We start from the raw sequence: 23,148 nt of genomic DNA, 5'->3' as shown, positions 1-23,148 counted from the left end.
AGTTTTCTGTGATATTAGTACGGTATGTTGACTTTGAGGTGTAGTTTTCTGTGGTATGTTGACTTTGAGGTGTAGTTTTCCATGACATTAGTACTGTATGTTGACTTTGAGGTGTAGTTTTCTGTGACATTAGTACGGTATGTTGACTTTGAGGTGTAGTTTTCTGTGACATTAGTACGGTATGTTGACTTTGAGGTGTAGTTTTCTGTGACATTAGAACTGTATGTTGACTTTGAGGTGTAGTTTACTGTGACATTAGTACGGTATGTTGACTTTGAGGTGTAGTTTTCTGTGATATTAGTACGGTATGTTGACTTTGAGGTGTAGTTTTCTGTGACATTAGTACGGTATGTTGACTTTGAGGTGTAGTTTACTGTGACATTAGTACGGTATGTTGACTTTGAGGTGTAGTTTTCTGTGGTATGTTGACTTTGAGGTGTAGTTTTCTGTGACATTAGTACGGTATGTTGACTTTGAGGTGTAGTTTTCTGTGACATTAGTACGGTATGTTGACTTTGAGGTGTAGTTTTCTGTGACATTAGTACGGTATGTTGACTTTGAGGTGTAGTTTTCTGTGGTATGTTGACTTTGAGATGTAGTTTTCTGTGACATTAGTACGGTATGTTGACTTTGAGGTGTAGTTTTCTGTGACTTAGTACGGTATGTTGACTTTGAGGTGTAGTTTTCTGTGATATTAGTACGGTATGTTGACTTTGAGGTGTAGTTTTCTGTGATATTAGTACGGTATGTTGACTTTGAGGTATAGTTTTCTGTGACATTAGTACTGTATGTTGACTTTGAGGTGTAGTTTTCTGTGACATTAGTACGGTATGTTGACTTTGGAGGTGTAGTTTTCTGTGACATTAGAACGGTATGTTGACTTGAGGTGTAGTTTTCTGTGACATTAGAACTGTATGTTGACTTTGAGGTGTAGTTTTCTGTGACATTAGTTCGTATGTTGACTTTGAGGTGTAGTTTTCTGTGACATAAGTACTGTATGTTGACTTTGAGGTGTAGTTTTCTGTGACATTAGAACGGTATGTTGACTTTGAGGTGTAGTTTTCTGTGACATTAGTACGGTATGTTGACTTTGAGGTGTAGTTTTCTGTGACATTAGTACTGTATGTTGACTTTGAGGTGTAGTTTTCTGTGACATTAGTACGGTATGTTGACTTTGAGGTGTAGTTTTCTGTGACATTAGTACGGTATGTTGACTTTGAGGTGTAGTTTTCTGTGACATTAGTACGGTATGTTGACTTTGAGGTGTAGTTTTCTGTGACATTAGTACGGTATGTTGACTTTGAGGTGTAGTTTTCTGTGACATTAGTACGGTATGTTGACTTTGAGGTGTAGTTTTCTGTGACATTAGTACGGTATGTTGACTTTGAGGTGTAGTTTTCTGTGGTATGTTGACTTTGAGGTGTAGTTTTCTGTGACATTAGTACGGTATGTTGACTTTGAGGTGTAGTTTTCTGTGACATTAGTACGGTATGTTGACTTTGAGGTGTAGTTTTCTGTGACATTAGTACGGTATGTTGACTTTGAGGTGTAGTTTTCTGTGGTATGTTGACTTTGAGGTGTAGTTTTCTGTGGTATGTTGACTTTGAGGTGAGTTTTCTTTGGTATGTTGACTTTGAGGTGTAGTTTTCTGTGACATTAGTACGGTATGTTGACTTTGAGGTGTAGTTTTCTGTGGTATGTTGACTTTGAGGTGTAGTTTTCTGTGGTATGTTGACTTTGAGGTGTAGTTTTCTGTGACATTAGTACGGTATGTTGACTTTGAGGTGTAGTTTTCTGTGACATTATCACGGTATGTTGACTTTGAGGTGTAGTTTTCTGTGACATTATCACGGTATGTTGACTTTGAGGTGTAGTTTTCTGTGACATTATCACGGTATGTTGACTTTGAGGTGTAGTTTTCTGTGACATTAGTACGGTATGTTGACTTTGAGGTGTAGTTTTCTGTGACATTAGTACTGTATGTTGACTTTGAGGTGTAGTTTTCTGTGACATTATCGCGGTATGTTGACTTTGAGGTGTAGTTTTCTGTGACATTATCACGGTATGTTGACTTTGAGGTGTAGTTTTCTGTGACATTATCACGGTATGTTGACTTTGAGGTGTAGTTTTTAGGTCACCTGAGACGAAGTCTCAAGTGACCTATTCTAATCGCCTTTTGTCCGTCGTCGTGCGTCGTGCGTCGTGCGTCGTCCGTCGTCCGTCGTATGTCCGTAAACAATTTACATTTTTGACTTCTTCTCCAAAACTGCTGAAGCAATTTCAATGAAATTTTGCACAAACCTTCTAAGGCATAAGGCCAATCAAAATTGTGAATTATATGGTCCCCACCCCCCAGGGGGCTGTGGGAGGGGCCAAAAGGGGTAAAATTGAGTAAAATTTAAAAAATCTTCTTCTCTACTCACAGATGTGGTAGAATCAAATACTCTTCACAGATAGAAAGGTCTTAAGGTCCTTTACAAAAATTGTGAATTATATGACCCTGGGGTCTCTAGTTTCCTCCTGGGGAGGGGGTTAAGTTTACTATACTTTATATAGAGAAAACATTTTTGCGCATTATTTGGTCATTTGTAATAGGAAATGAGTCAAATGTTGTCAGAATTATCAGTATGAGATGGCCATTTAATCCTATTAACAAATTTTCTATAACTGACCCCCAGGGGCCTTAGAGGCGGGGTCAAAAGGGGTCAAATAGGCTAAAACAGGCTAAAACTTCAAAAATCTTCTTCTGAAATTCTGGATATGGTAGAATCAAATACTTTTCATAAATAGAAAGGTCCTAAGGTCCTTTACAAAAATTGTGAATTATATGACCCTGGGGTCTCACGTTTCCCCCTGGGGAGGGGGTCAAGTTTACTATAGTTTATATAGGGAAAACACATTTATGAGCATTTTTTGCTCAATTTTCATTGGAAACGAGTCAAACTTGGTTAGAATTATTAGCCTGAGATAGCATTTTAATATCTGCATATCCATATTGGTCCAGGCCGACCCCCTGGGGGCAGAGGGGCAGGGCCAAAAAAGGTCAAATAGGCTAAAACTTCAAAAATATTCTTTTAAAATTCTGGAAATGGTATAATCAAATACACTTTATAGATATGAAAAGGTCTTAAAGTTTGTTTATAAAAATTGTAAATTATATGACCCTGGGGTCTCCTGTTTCCCCTTGGGGAGGGGGTCAAGTTTACTATAGTTTATATAGGAAAAACACATTAATGAGCATTTTTTGCTCAATTTTCATAGGAAATGAGTCAAACTTGGTTAGAATTATTAGCCTGAGATAGCATTTTAATATCATGTCCACATTGGTCCTGGCCGACCCCCTGGGGGCAGGGGGGGGGGGGGGGGGGGGGGGGGGGGGGGGGGGGCTAAGAAAGGGTCAAGTAGGCTTAAACTTCAAAAATCTTCTAAAATTCTGGATATAGTAGAATCAAATAATTATAGATGGAAAGGTCTTCAGGTGTTTTATAAAAACTGTGAACTATATGATCTTGGAGTCTCATGTTACCCCCTGGGGAGGGGTCAAGTTTACTTTAGTTTATATAGGAAAAACATATTTGTGAACATTATTTGATTAGAATTATTAGCCGAAGATATAACATTTTAACATCCATATCCGTCCTCGATGACCCCCTGGGGGACCAGAGGGGCAGGACCAAACAGGGTCAAATTGATTAAAATTTCAAAAATACCTATAAGTTCACAGGTTTGATGGAAGCAAATACTCTTCATAGTCTAAAAAGGTCAAATTTATAAATCACTGACCAACTTCAAGGCCCAGCATATAGTGTTTATATGTCTTTAATTTGTTTCATTATTTGTTTCATTATATATTCTAACTCAGGTGACCGTTAAGGCCCATGGGCCTCTTGTCTGTGATATTAGTACGGTATGTTGACTTTGAGGTGTAGTTTTCTGTGGTATGTTGACTTTGAGGTGTAGTTTTCTGTGACATTAGTATGGTATGTTGACTTTGAGGTGTAGTTTTCTGTGGTATGTTGACTTTGAGGTGTAGTTTTCTGTGGTATGTTGACTTTGAGGTGTAGTTTTCTGTGGTATGTTGACTTTGAGGTGTAGTTTTCTGTGACATTAGAACGGTATGTTGACTTTGAGGTGTAGTTTTCTGTGACATTAGAGCGGTATGTTGACTTTGAGGTGTAGTTTTCTGTGGTATGTTGACTTTGAGGTGTAGTTTTCTGTGACATTAGAACGGTATGTTGACTTTGAGGTGTAGTTTTCTGTGACATTAGAACGGTATGTTGACTTTGAGGTGTAGTTTTCTGTGACATTAGTACGGTATGTTGACTTTGAGGTGTAGTTTTCTGTGGTATGTTGACTTTGAGGTGTAGTTTTCTGTGACATTAGTACGGTATGTTGACTTTGAGGTGTAGTTTTCTGTGACATTAGAACGGTATGTTGACTTTGAGGTGTAGTTTTCTGTGACATTAGTACGGTATGTTGACTTTGAGGTGTAGTTTTCTGTGACATTAGTACGGTATGTTGACTTTGAGGTGTAGTTTACTGTGACATTAGTACGGTATGTTGACTTTGAGGTGTAGTTTTCTGTGGTATGTTGACTTTGAGGTGTAGTTTTCTGTGACATTAGTACGGTATGTTGACTTTGAGGTGTAGTTTTTTGTGACATTAGTACGGTATGTTGACTTTGAGGTGTAGTTTACTGTGACATTAGTACGGTATGTTGACTTTGAGGTGTAGTTTTCTGTGGTATGTTGACTTTGAGATGTAGTTTTCTGTGACATTAGTACGGTATGTTGACTTTGAGGTGTAGTTTTCTGTGATATTAGTACGGTATGTTGACTTTGAGGTGTAGTTTTCTGTGATATTAGTACGGTATGTTGACTTTGAGGTATAGTTTTCTGTGACATTAGTACTGTATGTTGACTTTGAGGTGTAGTTTTCTGTGACATTAGAACGGTATGTTGACTTGGAGGTGTAGTTTTCTGTGACATTAGAACTGTATGTTGACTTTGAGGTGTAGTTTTCTGTGACATTAGTTCGGTATGTTGACTTTGAGGTGTAGTTTTCCATGACATTAGTACTGTATGTTGACTTTGAGGTGTAGTTTTCTGTGACATTAGAACGGTATGTTGACTTTGAGGTGTAGTTTTCTGTGACATTAGTACGGTATGTTGACTTTGAGGTGTAGTTTTCTGTGGTATGTTGACTTTGAGGTGTAGTTTTCCATGACATTAGTACTGTATGTTGACTTTGAGGTGTAGTTTTCTGTGACATTAGTACGGTATGTTGACTTTGAGGTGTAGTTTTCTGTGACATTAGTACGGTATGTTGACTTTGAGGTGTAGTTTTCTGTGACATTAGTACGGTATGTTGACTTTGAGGTGTAGTTTTCTGTGACATTAGTACGGTATGTTGACTTTGAGGTGTAGTTTTCTGTGACATTAGTACGGTATGTTGACTTTGAGGTGTAGTTTTCTGTGGTATGTTGACTTTGAGGTGTGGTATGTTGACATGTTGACTTTGAGGTGTAGTTTTCTGTGACATTAGTACGGTATGTTGACTTTGAGGTGTAGTTTTCTGTGACATTAGTACTGTATGTTGACTTTGAGGTGTAGTTTTCTGTGGTATGTTGACTTTGAGGTGAGTTTTCTTTGGTATGTTGACTTTGAGGTGTAGTTTTCTGTGACATTAGTACGGTATGTTGACTTTGAGGTGTAGTTTTCTGTGGTATGTTGACTTTGAGGTGTAGTTTTCTGTGACATTAGTACGGTATGTTGACTTTGAGGTGTAGTTTTCTGTGACATTATCACGGTATGTTGACTTTGAGGTGTAGTTTTCTGTGACATTATCACGGTATGTTGACTTTGAGGTGTAGTTTTCTGTGACATTAGAACGGTATGTTGACTTTGAGGTGTAGTTTTCTGTGACATTAGAGCGGTATGTTGACTTTGAGGTGTAGTTTTCTGTGGTATGTTGACTTTGAGGTGTAGTTTTCTGTGACATTAGAACGGTATGTTGACTTTGAGGTGTAGTTTTCTGTGACATTAGAACGGTATGTTGACTTTGAGGTGTAGTTTTCTGTGACATTAGTACGGTATGTTGACTTTGAGGTGTAGTTTTCTGTGGTATGTTGACTTTGAGGTGTAGTTTTCTGTGACATTAGTACGGTATGTTGACTTTGAGGTGTAGTTTTCTGTGACATTAGAACGGTATGTTGACTTTGAGGTGTAGTTTTCTGTGACATTAGTACGGTATGTTGACTTTGAGGTGTAGTTTTCTGTGGTATGTTGACTTTGAGGTGTAGTTTTCTGTGGTATGTTGACTTTGAGGTGTAGTTTACTGTGACATTAGTACGGTATGTTGACTTTGAGGTGTAGTTTTCTGTGACATTAGAACAGTATGTTGACTTTGAGGTGTAGTTTACTGTGACATTAGTACGGTATGTTGACTTTGAGGTGTAGTTTACTGTGACATTAGTACGGTATGTTGACTTTGAGGTGTAGTTTTCTGTGGTATGTTGACTTTGAGGTGTAGTTTTCTGTGACATTAGAACGGTATGTTGACTTTGAGGTGTAGTTTTCTGTGACATTAGTACGGTATGTTGACTTTGAGGTGTAGTTTTCTGTGACATTAGTACGGTATGTTGACTTTGAGGTTTAGTTTTCTGTGGTATGTTGACTTTGAGGTGTAGTTTTCTGTGACATTAGTACGTTGACTTTGAGGTGTAGTTACTGTGACATTAGTACGGTATGTTGACTTTGAGGTGTAGTTTTCTGTGACATTAGTACGGTATGTTGACTTTGAGGTGTAGTTTTCTGTGACATTAGTACGGTATGTTGACTTTGAGGTGTAGTTTTCTGTGACATTAGTACGGTATGTTGACTTTGAGGTGTAGTTTTCTGTGACATTAGTACGGTATGTTGACTTTGAGGTGTAGTTTTCTGTGACATTAGTACGGTATGTTGACTTTGAGGTGTAGTTTTCTGTGACATTAGAACGGTATGTTGACTTTGAGGTGTAGTTTTCTGTGACATTAGTACGGTATGTTGACTTTGAGGTGTAGTTTTCTGTGACATTAGTACGGTATGTTGACTTTGAGGTGTAGTTTTCTGTGACATTAGTACGGTATGTTGACTTTGAGGTGTAGTTTTCTGTGATGAAGGGTTAGTACGGTATGTTGACTTTGAGGTGTAGTTTTCTGTGACATTAGTACGGTATGTTGACTTTGAGGTGTAGTTTTCTGTGAATTAGTGTATGTTGACTTTGAGGTGTAGTTTTCTGTGACATTAGTACGGTATGTTGACTTTGAGGTGTAGTTTTCTGTGACATTAGTACGGTATGTTGACTTTGAGGTGTAGTTTTCTGTGACATTAGTACGGTATGTTGACTTTGAGGTGTAGTTTTCTGTGACATTAGTACGGTATGTTGACTTTGAGGTGTAGTTTTCTGTGACATTAGTACGGTATGTTGACTTTGAGGTGTAGTTTTCTGTGAATTAGTACGGTATGTTGACTTTGAGGTGTAGTTTTCTGTGACATTAGTACGGTATGTTGACTTTGAGGTGTAGTTTTCTGTGACATTAGTACGGTATGTTGACTTTGAGGTGTAGTTTTCTGTGACATTAGTACGGTATGTTGACTTTGAGGTGTAGTTTTCTGTGACATTAGTACGGTATGTTGACTTTGAGGTGTAGTTTTCTGTGACATTAGTACGGTATGTTGACTTTGAGGTGTAGTTTTCTGTGACATTAGACGGTATGTTGACTTTGAGGTGTAGTTTTCTGTGACATTAGTACGGTATGTTGACTTTGAGGTGTAGTTTTCTGTGACATTAGTACGGTATGTTGACTTTGAGGTGTAGTTTTCTGTGACATTAGTACGGTATGTTGACTTTGAGGTGTAGTTTTTGTGACATTAGTACGGTATGTTGACTTTGAGGTGTAGTTTACTGTGGTATGTTGACTTTGAGGTGTAGTTTTCTGTGACATTAGTACGGTATGTTGACTTTGAGGTGTAGTTTTCTGTGATATTAGTACGGTATGTTGACTTTGAGGTGTAGTTTTCTGTGACATTAGTACGGTATGTTGACTTTGAGGTGTAGTTTTCTGTGACATTAGTACGGTATGTTGACTTTGAGGTGTAGTTTTCTGTGATGTTGACTTTTAGGTGGTATGTTGACTTTGAGGTGTAGTTTTCTGTGACATTAGTACGGTATGTTGACTTTGAGGTGTAGTTTTCTGTGACATTAGTACGGTATGTTGACTTTGAGGTGTAGTTTTCTGTGACATTAGTACGGTATGTTGACTTTGAGGTGTAGTTTTCTGTGACATTAGTACTGTATGTTGACTTTGAGGTGTAGTTTTCTGTGACATTAGTACGGTATGTTGACTTTGAGGTGTAGTTTTCTGTGACATTAGTACGGTATGTTGACTTTGAGGTGTAGTTTTCTGTGACATTAGTACGTATGTTGACTTTGAGGTGTAGTTTTCTGTGAATTAGTCGTATGTTGACTTTGAGGTGTAGTTTTCTGTGACATTAGTACGGTATGTTGACTTTGAGGTGTAGTTTTCTGTGACATTAGTACGGTATGTTGACTTTGAGGTGTAGTTTTCTGTGACATTAGTACGGTATGTTGACTTTGAGGTGTAGTTTTCTGTGACATTAGTACGGTATGTTGACTTTGAGGTGTAGTTTTCTGTGACATTAGTACTGTATGTTGACTTTGAGGTGTAGTTTTCTGTGACATTAGTACGGTATGTTGACTTTGAGGTGTAGTTTTCTGTGACATTAGTACGGTATGTTGACTTTGAGGTGTAGTTTTCTGTGACATTAGTACGGTATGTTGACTTTGAGGTGTAGTTTTCTGTGACATTAGTACTGTATGTTGACTTTGAGGTGTAGTTTTCTGTGACATTAGTACTGTATGTTGACTTTGAGGTGTAGTTTTCTGTGACATTAGTACGGTATGTTGACTTTGAGGTGTAGTTTTTCTGTGACATTAGTACGGTATGTTGACTTTGAGGTGTAGTTTTCTGTGACATTAGTACGTATGTTGACTTTGAGGTGTAGTTTTCTGTGGTATATGTTGACTTTGAGGTGTAGTTTTCTGTGACATTAGTACGGTATGTTGACTTTGAGGTGTAGTTTTCTGTGACATTAGTACTGTATGTTGACTTTGAGGTGTAGTTTTCTGTGATATTAGTACGGTATGTTGACTTTGAGGTGTAGTTTTCTGTGACATTAGTACGGTATGTTGACTTTGAGGTGTAGTTTTCTGTGACATTAGTACGGTATGTTGACTTTGAGGTGTAGTTTTCTGTGACATTAGTACTGTATGTTGACTTTGAGGTGTAGTTTTCTGTGACATTAGTACTGTATGTTGACTTTGAGGTGTAGTTTTCTGTGACATTAGTACGGTATGTTGACTTTGAGGTGTAGTTTTCTGTGACATTAGTACTGTATGTTGACTTTGAGGTGTAGTTTTCTGTGACATTAGTACGGTATGTTGACTTTGAGGTGTAGTTTTCTGTGACATTAGTACGGTATGTTGACTTTGAGGTGTAGTTTTCTGTGACATTAGTACGGTATGTTGACTTTGAGGTGTAGTTTTCTGTGACATTAGTACGTGTTGACTTTGAGGTGATTTGAGGTGTAGTTTTGCTGTGACATTTCTGTACGGTATGTTGACTTTGAGGTGTAGTTTTCTGTGACATTAGTACGGTATGTTGACTTTGAGGTGTAGTTTTCTGTGACATTAGTACGGTATGTTGACTTTGAGGTGTAGTTTTCTGTGACATTAGTACGGTATGTTGACTTTGAGGTGTAGTTTTCTGTGACATTAGTACGGTATGTTGACTTTGAGGTGTAGTTTTCTGTGACATTAGTACGGTATGTTGACTTTGAGGTGTGTAGTTTTCTGTGACATTAGTACGGTATGTTGACTTTGAGGTGTAGTTTTCTGTGACATTAGTACGGTATGTTGACTTTGAGGTGTAGTTTTCTGTGACATTTAGTACGGTATGTTGACTTTGAGGTGTAGTTTTCTGTGACATTAGTACGGTATGTTGACTTTGAGGTGTAGTTTTCTGTGACATTAGTACGGTATGTTGACTTTGAGGTGTAGTTTTCTGTGACATTAGTACGGTATGTTGACTTTGAGGTGTAGTTTTCTGTGACATTAGTACGGTATGTTGACTTTGAGGTGTAGTTTTCTGTGACATTAGTACGGTATGTTGACTTTGAGGTGTAGTTTTCTGTGACATTAGTACGGTATGTTGACTTTGAGGTGTAGTTTTCTGTGACATTAGTACGGTATGTTGACTTTGAGGTGTAGTTTTCTGTGACATTAGTACGGTATGTTGACTTTGAGGTGTAGTTTTCTGTGACATTAGTACGGTATGTTGACTTTGAGGTGTAGTTTTCTGTGACATTAGTACGGTATGTTGACTTTGAGGTGTAGTTTTCTGTGACATTAGTACGGTATGTTGACTTTGAGGTGTAGTTTTCTGTGACATTAGTACGGTATGTTGACTTTGAGGTGTAGTTTTCTGTGACATTAGTACGGTATGTTGACTTTGAGGTGTAGTTTTCTTTGAGGTGTAGTTTTCTGTGTTGACTTTGAGGTGTAGTTTTGTGACATTAGACGTGTTGACTTTGAGGTGTAGTTTTCTGTGACATTAGTACGGTATGTTGACTTTGAGGTGTAGTTTTCTGTGACATTAGTACGGTATGTTGACTTTGAGGTGTAGTTTTCTGTGACATTAGTACGGTATGTTGACTTTGAGGTGTAGTTTTCTGTGGTATGTTGACTTTGAGGTGTAGTTTTCTGTGACATTATACGGTATGTTGACTTTGAGGTGTAGTTTTCTGTGACATTAGTACGGTATGTTGACTTTGAGGTGTAGTTTTCTGTGGTATGTTGACTTTGAGGTGAGTTTTCTTGGTATGTTGACTTTGAGGTGTAGTTTTCTGTGACATTAGTACGGTATGTTGACTTTGAGGTGTAGTTTTCTGTGACATTAGTGGTATGTTGACTTTGAGGTGTAGTTTTCTGTGACATTAGTACGGTATGTTGACTTTGAGGTGTAGTTTTCTGTGATTTAGTACGGTATGTTGACTTTGAGGTGTAGTTTTCTGTGATATTAGTACGGTATGTTGACTTTGAGGTGTAGTTTTCTGTGATATTAGTACGGTATGTTGACTTTGAGGTGTAGTTTTCTGTGACATTAGTACGGTATGTTGACTTTGAGGTGTAGTTTTCTGTGACATTAGTACGGTATGTTGACTTTGAGGTGTAGTTTTCTGTGACATTAGTACGGTATGTTGACTTTGAGGTGTAGTTTTCTGTGACATTAGTACGGTATGTTGACTTTGAGGTGTAGTTTTCTGTTTACTGTTATGTTGACTTTGAGGTGTAGTTTTCTGTGATATTAGTACGGTATGTTGACTTTGAGGTGTAGTTTTCTGTGACATTAGTATGGTATGTTGACTTTGAGGTGTAGTTTTCTGTGACATTAGTATGGTATGTTGACTTTGAGGTGTAGTTTTCTGTGACATTAGTACGGTATGTTGACTTTGAGGTGTAGTTTTCTGTGACATTAGTACTGTATGTTGACTTTGAGGTGTAGTTTTCTGTGACATTAGTACTGTATGTTGACTTTGAGGTGTAGTTTTCTGTGACATTAGTACTGTATGTTGACTTTGAGGTGTAGTTTTCTGTGGTATGTTGACTTTGAGGTGTAGTTTTCTGTGACATTAGTACTGTATGTTGACTTTGAGGTGTAGTTTTCTGTGACATTAGTACGGTATGTTGACTTTGAGGTGTAGTTTTCTGTGACATTAGTACGGTATGTTGACTTTGAGGTGTAGTTTTCTGTGACATTAGTACGGTATGTTGACTTTGAGGTGTAGTTTTCTGTGACATTAGTACGGTATGTTGACTTTGAGGTGTAGTTTTCTGTGACATTAGTACGGTATGTTGACTTTGAGGTGTAGTTTTCTGTGGTATGTTGACTTTGAGGTGTAGTTTTCTGTGACATTAGTACGGTATGTTGACTTTGAGGTGTAGTTTTCTGTGACATTAGTACGGTATGTTGACTTTGAGGTGTAGTTTTCTGTGACATTAGTACGGTATGTTGACTTTGAGGTGTAGTTTTCTGTGACATTAGTACTGTATGTTGACTTTGAGGTGTAGTTTTCTGTGGTATGTTGACTTTGAGGTGTAGTTTACTGTGACATTAGAACGGTATGTTGACTTTGAGGTGTAGTTTACTGTGACATTAGTACGGTATGTTGACTTTGAGGTGTAGTTTTCTGTGATAACTTATAGCTTATATGTGTCTTTTCTCTTTTTTTTTTTTTTTTTTTTTTTTAACAACAATGGATGAGTTGATATGCAGAATGATCATGTTTAGGACGACTTGTGTAGGATAAGGAGATTGGGGTTATATAGTGTATTCTTAATGTGTTAAGGAGGAAGCAAACACTATTATATATACCCTTGATTTAGTGTAGATAAGTGGAAGAGCAATTCAAGGCTTCCTGTCCTCAAATATTTCCTCTTAATTTACCAGAAATAGTAATCATAACATCTTAAAACAAGCCATTGATCAATTTGTCTGTTGGTCAGTAACGCATGCTGTTAAAAAGGAAATTTTTGATGTATAAAATTTTGTTTTGTTTTTGTGGTGGTTGTTATTGAATCGTGAGTAGAAAAACAATAAAACATGTAACATATATAATTGCTGTCATCGGGCCATTGTCGAACCATGAATATTTTTATCCATGAAATCATTTGAAAGCTTCAAACCATGAAGCAAAGTACCCACAAATATTTCATTTGATACAGTATTACAGTTAATACCCTTGGAACTTGCATTGTAAAATAGGTTACTTTATTATTACGGAATAGCTTTATTCAAGTAAAATGAAAAAAAAAAAAAAAAAATTGTAGTTATTTTAGCTTACAATGCACTGGCTATGCATGTTACGATTAACGATTAATAAAATCTTTAATCGATTATCAGCAATTAGCTTCATTAATCTAATCGCCTCCGATTATTCGACTAATCGTTTCAGCCCTAGTTATTTATTATTCAATAACTGCATTCATCATTGGGCTAACTTGTTCAAAATTAGTTTGGTGCTTAAGACTTGTATAGCCACAAAATAAGTACATTTACAGTAGATGGCACAGAAATTACACCTATAGCAAAACATTTAATTAAGCGCTCAAATAAGACTATTGTGAAAGTGCAAACATTGAATTTTATTATTATTATTGTCTATTACAGTATAACATTGACATATGCCAGACTTTTGATATTATCGTATTTTGTTAACAGATTAAGCCCTCCATTCTTAAACCTCCAGAAATTTGATCTTGCCGTACAAATGTATTTTGTCGACAGTTTTGACCCCTCCACTGGAAAACTGTCAGAGTTATGATATTGTTGTATTTTGTAAACAGTTTAACCCTTCCACTGGTAAAGCACCAGATCCACACCCATCAGGCTTCAAGGATCGATGGGACAATGACCATGTGAGGATGCCATGTTCAAATTACAATGAATACCCCGTCAAGGGCAAGGTAAGTCAATACAGTAACATATGGTGTGAAAATGTTCATACCGCCTTTTTGAGGTAGAACACATGATTTTGAGAATTTCAACGAGAACCATTGAGCAAAAATGTTTTTTTTTTTTATAATTTTTATTTTTTTCAATCAATTTTATAAATACATGGACATATATTGACATGTAACTCACTCACTCACTATCATTCGTCATTATTTTTATAGGAAGATATATATACCTTATATACATACATACTTGGTACACAACATATACACCTTTTCACACACCATCACACACTTGCACACCCACATACACACATGAACATATAAACATATGATACAAATACAGACAGAAAGACCTACAATAGAGACAGGCACAGAGATATAGATAGACATAAAGATAAAAAAAAAAGATAGAGAAAAAGAGAGAGATGGGGGATGGATTAATTATTGTCAATATATACTATTAAAATATAAGTAAAAAACGCAGATATTGGTTCAGATTTTGTTTCAAAGCCTAGGAGACAAAATATGTTAGAACATATGAGAGAGATAAACAGAGAGGAGAAAGAAAATAAATCAAATATACATTAATTATAGCAGAACAAGTTTTTCCCATTTTTGCCATTCCTTTTGAAATTTTACTACATAAACATTACCTTTGTTATAAGCCAAACATTTTTGAACATTATGATAGTCTTGAATAGCATTAATTAGAGAATTTAAATTTAAAGATTTGTGAAGACAACGCATTTTATATATATAGTGTTTCACTATAATGAGTATTTCATTATCAATTCTACTATTTACATTTTGAAGGAGAAGTCCAAAAAGGAAAGATTCTTTATTGAAACTAAAAGGAATAAAAAGAGTGTCTAAAAGAGTTTCAAGACTCACAAGAAGTTTTTGCACCTCTTGACATTCCCAAAGCAAGTGTGTAATAGTTTCATATTCCGAGTTGCAAAGTGTACACATAGGCGACGGAACAATTCGAGCTTTAAATAAAAAAGAATTAGTTGCCAGAATATTATGATTAACTCTATATTGAAACCACTGAAATTTTGTGTTTTTTGTAATCATAAATGGAAGCTTAAAAACATTTTTCCATGATATATTACTCAAATCGAAAAATTGAATTCCATTTCTTTTGTCCTGATGGTACAATATTGGTTTTTATCAGACTATTATAAAATACTTTGGAACCTTTAGATTTGCTGAACATTTGCTCATAATATATTGGAATAAATGGACAAGGTATTTCTGTTTTAGGAAAACCTGGATTGCGATTAAATTGTTTTACTGCTGATATAACACTGTGATACTGAAGGAAGTTAGTCTTTATGTGATATTTTTGAGTAAATTCTTCAAAAGTATAAAATCTACCAGAATCATAGTCTCTTATTAAATCCTTTATATTTATAACTCCATTTTTATACCAGTCTCTAATGAAAATTGACTTTCTGTCAATAAGAATTTTGTCATTATGCCATAGTGGGGTCTTTAGATAAACATCCTGACCATTCAAATACCTTTCCCTAGCCAAATACATTTTTTTACAGGCTTTCAAATTAACAGAACAAATCATCTAACCAGAACTTGTTTTTACATTATGTTCACATTTTTATATATAGTCTGAGCCAGTTTGAATCAGCAAATCTATGTTGACATAAGTTTTCATAATGGCTTGCCATTTTGATGAACATTGGAATAATCTTCTTATCCAACCTAATTTAAGAGAATCTATAAAAGTTTGGATATCAATCATTCTTAACCCACCATTAATATAATCCTGAACAACTACTTCTCTTCTTACTTTATCTACTTTACTATTCCATAGAAAATCATACAATGTAGAATTCAATTTCCCAATAAATTTTCCATCTGGATTTGGTAATGATATAAACAGATGATTAAACTGTGAGACTAAAATAGATTTAATTACATTTATTTTGCCAATCGGTGTTAAAAATCTTTTCCAGGATCTTATGAGTGATTTTAATTTTGTAAGTTTTTTATCAAAGTTTAACTGAGGAATCACATGCAAGTTAATATTGAATTCAATACCTAGCAAAGTGAAGGTTTCCCTACCCCATTGTAGATCAAGTTCTGGAAGAAATTTATCTGTACTATATTTCTTACTGCCTATCCAAATAACTTGTGTTTTTGAAATATTTATTTTAAGTCCTGATATATTAGCAAAAAAGTCAAGTTCAGTAACAGCTTCTCTAAGTGATTTTTCTGTGCCATCAAGTGCAAGTGAGGTGTTATCTGCATACTGTGAAAGAAGTATGGGACAATTATCCACATCAATACCTTTAATTTTTTTTATTATTTCTTAGTTTGATAGCTAGAATTTCAGCAACAAGGATAAAAATGTAGGGAGCGATTGGGTCCCCTTGACGACAACCCCTTTTAATTTGAAAAAAATGAGACAGATTTCCACCCTGATTAATAGACGCACTGACCTGATTATGAAATGTTTTGACCCAATGCATTATACTATCACCAAAACCAAAAAACAATAATACTTTTTCAATAAATTTCCATGACACCGAATCAAAGGCCTTTTCAAAATCAATCATTAAGAACATACCTGGAATATCATTTTCCTCTGTATATTGCATTAAATCATAAACTAGTCTGGTATTTTCACCTATATATCTGCCCGAAAGAAATCCTGTCTGATCTTTATCAATTATTTTATCTAAAACTGTCCTAATTCTGTTTGCTATAGTACCTGAAGCTATTTTATATACTACATTTAGAAGTGTAATAGGTCTCCAATTTTTTATAAAATGTCTGGGTTTATCTCCCTTTGGAATACATGAAATAATGCCTCGTCGTTGTGAGATAGATAAATTGAGCGAAAATGTACTGTCTTGCATAATTATGCTCTTTTAAGTCTCTTGATTTATGTCAGGATGGGAAGCAGACGGTACGCAGAAGATGGGACATGATCACCGAGGTTTTACTGTGTAACATACCAGGTCCATATGAACTGGAGGTATGTGTTCTTCAAATAGTATTTATATATTATAACTGAGTTCAACTTTATTGCTAATTCATTTAATGTCTTCTTCAAGACAAACATTTTTGACTTTCACATTATAACCGAGTTCAACTGTATTGCTAATATTCATGTAAAGAGAGAATTTCAAAAGAAAAACAGACTACATAATCTTTCAAAACCAGTCCTTGTCTAATCTGGGCCTCTCTATTCTGGCTTAATTAAGTTCCCCCAACGGAATGGGGAACTGATTGTGTTTGCTTCGTTTATATTCTTCTTCTTCTTCTTCTTCTGCTTCTGGTTCTTCTTTTTCCACTCCTCCATTTTCTAGAGAATTATAAAGCGGATCACCAAAAAATTTCCGAGGTCATTTCTGGTGACCTGCAGATGTGTCAACCAGTTTCATTTTTTCCGACCGGCATCCAAGATAGCCGCCACATCCATTCATTGTTCAGACTTGAACTGCTTATAGATATTTAACTACAAGTCCGATTTGCCTAGAATAGGTTTCAATATGTAGTTTAAATCAGATTTATATTTTTAAAGTGAAAAATACAATAATTATCAGTAAAAAAAACTAATTTTGTGACTGTTTCAAATTTTCTAAAACCAGTAAGAGTTATCTCCCTGTATTCATTGATTAGCATGGATCCGTTTTAGGTCCAAGTTCATTTTTGTTATATAGCATAATGTTTCTAGAGACAAAACTATTTTGAGGTCATTTTTGGTGACCTGCAGATGTGCAACTTTTGCAGATGGGGAACCAAGATGGCCACCATAGCATGCAATTGGTCAAAATTGAACAAAAAGGAACATGGTTTAGAACACCAATCTTCATCTTCATCTTCTGCAAAAGGAAAATTTATTTACCAGAAAAACTATGTCACATCATCATTTAGGGGAGGTAACTCTTGTCAAATTAGGCTCTGTGGAGATTGGGGGAACTTTATGTGACGGCACCTGTCACAATTAGATCTTGTTGTTCGGTGTGTTTTCCTACAAAATCCTAGTAATTCAAACCTGTACATTATTTAAACCGATCCATGTCCGCCACATCTTCTGGTACTGATGGCATACTAATACTATACTGCACTACATTTTATCTGCAAACAACAAAACATATAAACATCATATATATTTCAATTAATCACAGGATTTTATAGAAGCTTTTGAGTGAAATTTAATATCACCTGTGCCAAAGAAATCATTTGTCAAAAACACATTTGCAGTAAAATTACGTTTATATTTCAGGAAGTGATTTTAACTTATAACTCGAGATATTCAGATCGATGGGACTTTAAAACACTTCATCAGTTCTTCTCAAATGTGAGTATAACGTTAATAGAAATTGAGTAACATTTTTTGTGGTAACAGGTATATTGTAACCATAACAATGGTGAAAATCACCTAATATTACTAATATACATTGTATATATATACATGTATTTGTATTTAAACTTTAACAATGAGGATCATGCTTTCAGATCAGTTTTCTTCACAGGAATCTGCATCAACCTCATTAAATTGAAAAAAAATATGCATGGTAAATGCACTTAGCATTAAATTATTTTTTAAACATCTGAAAATAATCCCATCTGAATTCTAACTGTAAATGCAGATCTGTAATCATTTGTTTTGTGGTCTCTGTTTACAGGAAATTGAGCAAGAAGAGAGAGATCATTTTTTTAACAAAACGTTGAAAGACATGGTGACGTTAGCCCTGAACCTACCAAATCTATGTACTCAGGTAAGAGGCAATTATTATAGAGTAAATCACAGTTATAACAGACCTCAGGGGACCAACAATATTACCTCGTTATAAGTGTAATTTGTAATAATACATATTGCAAACATGTTAGAAGAACCTAGATGGAGATTGAAAAGTACCATGTTATAAAAACTATTCAATCACAACAAGTTCAAGTTTTCATGAAATTTCTTACCCCTGAAGTACGATAAATCTGGGACTTTTTTATTGTTACTTATGACATCACACAAGTAATGTCACATGATACTTTTTGTAGGTAATTCGCTCATATTAACCAACAAAAAGTCAATTATTGTTTTGTTATATGAAACAATACATGGATAAGGTTTTGCTATTTGGAACAATTTTGAAGCAAGGACTGCGCAATGACTATAATCAAACGAAAAAAAATTCACTCACGTATCCCCAGTAGGTACTTTTAGTACTTCTGCTGTACTTCTTCACAATATAACTTTCAAGCATAAAGCTTTATTTAAAATGTGTTAAAACATATTTTCTAATACTACCTCACTGTTGTCTGCCATGTTGGATTTGACTATTGCCCGATGATCGGCAATGCTCTATTTTGATTAGTCAAAAAAGGGGAAGAGACAGGGAATTCCCTGTGTCTATTTTTAGCAAAGTTACCGGATTTGCAATGTCAACCTCTGAACAGGTGTTCATCGGTCTCAGTTTGACATTGCATTTTGTCAAGACCTGTCGAGCGGTCTAGACCAATCAGAAAATGTAAAAACTCACAGTCATATAAAAAAACAATTATGTCACATGATATTTTAACTTATTAACAACTCTTAACAGTTCCATCAATCATAGATACTTTATGTTATAAAGATACATTTTTATAAGCAGTTGTTATGAACATGATTTTTTTTCTGTAATGATAATAGAGAAATACCCATTTTTGTCCTGCTAAAGATTAAAGTTACATACATGTTTACATTCAAATCAGTAAGGCTTCATGGTCCCATACCTCGAGGCTTTGTTTGCTCAAAATTTTCATGGAAATTAACAGACTTAAACAATAGGATGGCTCATAAATCTTGGCATACCCCTGATAAAGAGGGGAAGCCGTTTCTATTTTATTAGATTTTATTATTATAAGGGAAATTCTGATTTTAAATTTCCTTGAAAATGTTTTAGCGAAGGGTGAGCGAAATCAACGCAACAAACATGTAACCTAAACGAAAAACAAAGGATGAGGATTACAATATGCATAATACAAAGATATATTAATAAAAAAAGAATAAAAACAACCATAAATTCACACATAAAGGTTGGAAGGACGGGGTTGGTTGGAGGGATGTTTTAAATTTCTTCTAACCTTTTAAAACAGTATGTAAATGCTGACATTTTATTTTTAGAAATATTCCCAATTTTGAAAGATGGCGTCTGAAGCTGTATGGATGGGGCTCTATAGTGGGGACTCCCTTTGTCTTACAAGGGCTAAATCAGGGGCTTGACCAATCATAGAAGACGTATAAATCTACTATGGGGCTTACAGCGGTCCCCAGTGACCTATGGCCAATCAAAATTAGATCTAATTAACATATTTTATTAATGGGAATCAATTATGTGTGAATCTTTATGGTACAAAAATATGTCTATGAATAAGACATTTGTTTTTATTGGTCCTGCTAAAGATTTGAAAGGTTACATACATGTTTACATTCCAAATCAGTAAGGCTTCTTGTCCATACCTCGAGCTTTGTTTGCCTCAAAATTTATCATGAAATAAAGACTAAAAACAATAGGATGGCTCTTAAATCTTTGGCATACCCCTGATAAAAAGAGGGGAAGCCGTTTATTTTAATAGATTTTATATTATAAGGAAATATGCATTTTAACATTTCATGAAAAATTATAGCGAAGGTGAGCGAAAGATAACGCCGAAACTGGCCTTTAAGCATAAGGCCAGGCAGAAACCCATTTATTTTCGCCACTCGCAAATCTAGTTATTTGTACCCAAAAATAGGATATTTGATTTTCGCCTCTTCATATTTTCACTGATGAAGAACAATTGTTTATAGTAAAACCGTGAACTATGACAGATTTTCGCTTCTTCATATTTTCACCAATGAAGAACAATTGTTTATAGTAAAACCGTGAACTATGACAAATATAAGGGTTCTGTCTCTGGTAAGTGTTACATCTCGTTTCGTAGTGTTGATGTATTGTAGCAGAGGTGTGATTGACACTGTATCGACAGTATAATTACTGACAGTATAATTACAGCGTATAAACAGCATGGGAAATTATATAAAATTTTTTTTATAATATGTCTAATGTTCAGATTGGTCACGGGTGAACCAGCATACTTCTAGTTTATGCAGCAATGAAAACATTTAGCTAGTTTTATTTGTTTTCAGACTGTTCACAAGTAGATTGACTACGTATACTGTATACATGTTTACTATTATGAGACATCACCTACTACAAGAATACTCCTACTTACTAATATTCACCTGTATATTTCACCAAGCTATGTTATGGCAAAAATAGCAAAAATTAGACACTGGCAAAAAAACCTGTTATACGGTAATTAGATTCTCTCTTGTTAGTTAAAATCTATTTAAGTTGTTTTACATTGTTTGAATTTCAGCCCATTCCTCTCTTGAAGAAAGGGAAAAGTCGTAGTGTCACCTTCAGTCAACAACAGCTTGCATGTCTCCTCGCAAACGCTTTCTTTTGTACCTTCCCTCGCAGAAATGCTAGACAGAAAAGCTCTGAGTATAGCAACTACCCTTCTATAAATTTTAACAGGTATGGATATCTGTTATTGAATTGTGAAGATTACTTCAGTTTGATTGGACTTGATAGCAAATACTCAACACTTTCTCAGCAGAAAAATATACTGAGGATTCCGCTTATCTGCGTAGGATATTTTCCAGAAGAAATATGTAGATAACCAGAGTATTTGTATAGGCAGAAATGGCATTTTACATCCCCTTTGACCCATGCATACATGTTGATAGAGAAATAGTTTTGTAAGAATCATATATTTTTAGGTCATTCTGACCGAAGGTCAGGATGACCTATTGTCATCGTGTTTCGTCCGTCGTCGTGCGCCGTCCGCGCCGTGCGCCGTGCGCCGTCCGCCGTGCGCCGTCCGCCGTGTTCGTGCGTAAGGACTATTTATACAAAAGCCCTACTCCTTCCTTCATCCTTTGATGGATTTCATCCATATTTGGTTTGAAGCATCATTAGGAAGGACAATCATATTTTATATAAATGAGCCTGGTCCGACCCCTAGGGGCTGAGGGGTGGGGCACCAAAAGGGCAAATTTTCTTATTTTAAGCTTTAAAATCCTACTCCTCCTTCATCCTTGGATGGATTTCATCCATATTTGGTGTGAAACTTCATTGGGGAAGGACAATCATATTTTATATAAATGAGCTTGGTCCGACCCTTAGGGTCAGAGGGGCAGGGCCTCAAAAGGGCAAATTTTCTTAATTTTAGCTTTAAAAATCCTACTCCTCCTTCATCCTTGGATGGATTTCATCCATATTTGGTGTGAAACTTCATTAGGGAAGGACAATCATATTTTATATAAATGAGCCTGGTCCGACCCTAGGGTCAGAGGGGCGGGGCCACAAAAGGGCAAATTTTCTTAATTTTAGATTTAAAATCCTACTCCTCCTTCATCCTTGGATGGATTTCATCCATATTTGGTTTGAAACATCATTGGGGAAGGACAATCATATTTTATATAAATGAGCCTGGTCCGACCCCTAGGGGCTGAGGGGTGGGGCCCCAAAAGGGCGAATTTTCTTATTTTAGCTTTAAAATCCTACTCCTCCTTTATCCTTGGATGGATTTCATCCATATTTGGTGTGAAACATTATTGATGAAGGACAATCATATTTTATATAAATGAGCTTGGTCCGACTCCTAGGGGCTGAATGGTGGGGCCCCAAAAGGGCAAATTTTCTTAATTTTAGCTTTAAAAACCTACTCCTCCTTCATCCTTGGATGGATTTCATCCATATTTGGTGTGAAACATCATTTGGGATGGACAATCATATTTTATATAAATGAGCCTGGTCCGATTCCTAGGGGCTGAGGGGTAGGGCCCCAAAAAGGCAAATTTTCTTAATTTTAGCTTTAAAATCCTACTTCTCCTTCATCCTTGGATGGATTTCATCCATATTTGGTGTGAAACATTATTTGGGACGGACAATCATATTTTATATAAATGAGCGTGGTCCAACCCCTAGGGGCTGAGGGGTGGGACCCCCAAAGGGTAAATTTTCTTAATTTTAGCTTTAAAATCCTACTCCCTCCTTCCTTGGATGGATTTCATCTATATTTAGTGTAAAAAACATTATTGGGGAAGGATAATCATATTTGATGTAAATGAGCGTGGTCCAACCCCTAGGGGCTGAGGGGTGGGGGCCCCAAATGGGCAAATTTTCTTAATTTTAGCTTTAAAATCCTACTTCTCCTTCATCCTTGGATGGATTTTCATCCATATTTGGTGTGAAACATTATTTGGGACGGACAATCATATTTGATATAAATGAGCCTGGTCCGACCACTAGGGGCTGAGAGAGTTGGGGCCCCAAAAATGGGGAAATTTTCTATTAATTTTAGCTTTAAAATCCTACTCATCCCCTCCATCCTTGGATGAATTTTATCCATATTTGGTGTGAAACATCATTGGGGAAGGACAATCATATTACAAATGAGCCTGGTCCGACCCCTAGGGGCTGAGGGGTGGGGCCCCAAATGGGGAAAATTTTCTTAATTTTAGCTTTAAAATCCTACTCCTCCTCCATCCTTGGATGAATTTTATCCATATTTGGT

At 35.9% G+C, this 23,148-nt stretch overlaps 1 protein-coding gene across 2 annotated transcripts in view; it reads left to right on the top strand.

Annotated features, from left to right (window-relative positions):
- The window catches only part of LOC138322805 (poly(ADP-ribose) glycohydrolase-like), a 66,618-nt gene that overhangs the window by 42,343 nt on the left and 1,127 nt on the right, over positions 1–23,148 (top strand). For both annotated transcript variants that reach the window (XM_069266916.1, XM_069266917.1), the window contains 5 exons: positions 13,465–13,584; positions 16,490–16,573; positions 17,828–17,902; positions 18,231–18,323; positions 20,944–21,104. In XM_069266916.1, coding sequence (XP_069123017.1) covers positions 13,465–13,584; positions 16,490–16,573; positions 17,828–17,902; positions 18,231–18,323; positions 20,944–21,104 — 533 coding nt within the window. The remainder of the gene's footprint in view (positions 1–13,464; positions 13,585–16,489; positions 16,574–17,827; positions 17,903–18,230; positions 18,324–20,943; positions 21,105–23,148) is intronic.

Source organism: Argopecten irradians, chromosome 5 (genome assembly GCF_041381155.1).
Source record: "Argopecten irradians isolate NY chromosome 5, Ai_NY, whole genome shotgun sequence".
Lineage (NCBI taxonomy): Eukaryota > Metazoa > Mollusca > Bivalvia > Pectinida > Pectinidae > Argopecten > Argopecten irradians.
Note: the sequence above shows the minus strand (reverse complement) of the source record. Positions and strands in the feature narration are given on the sequence as shown.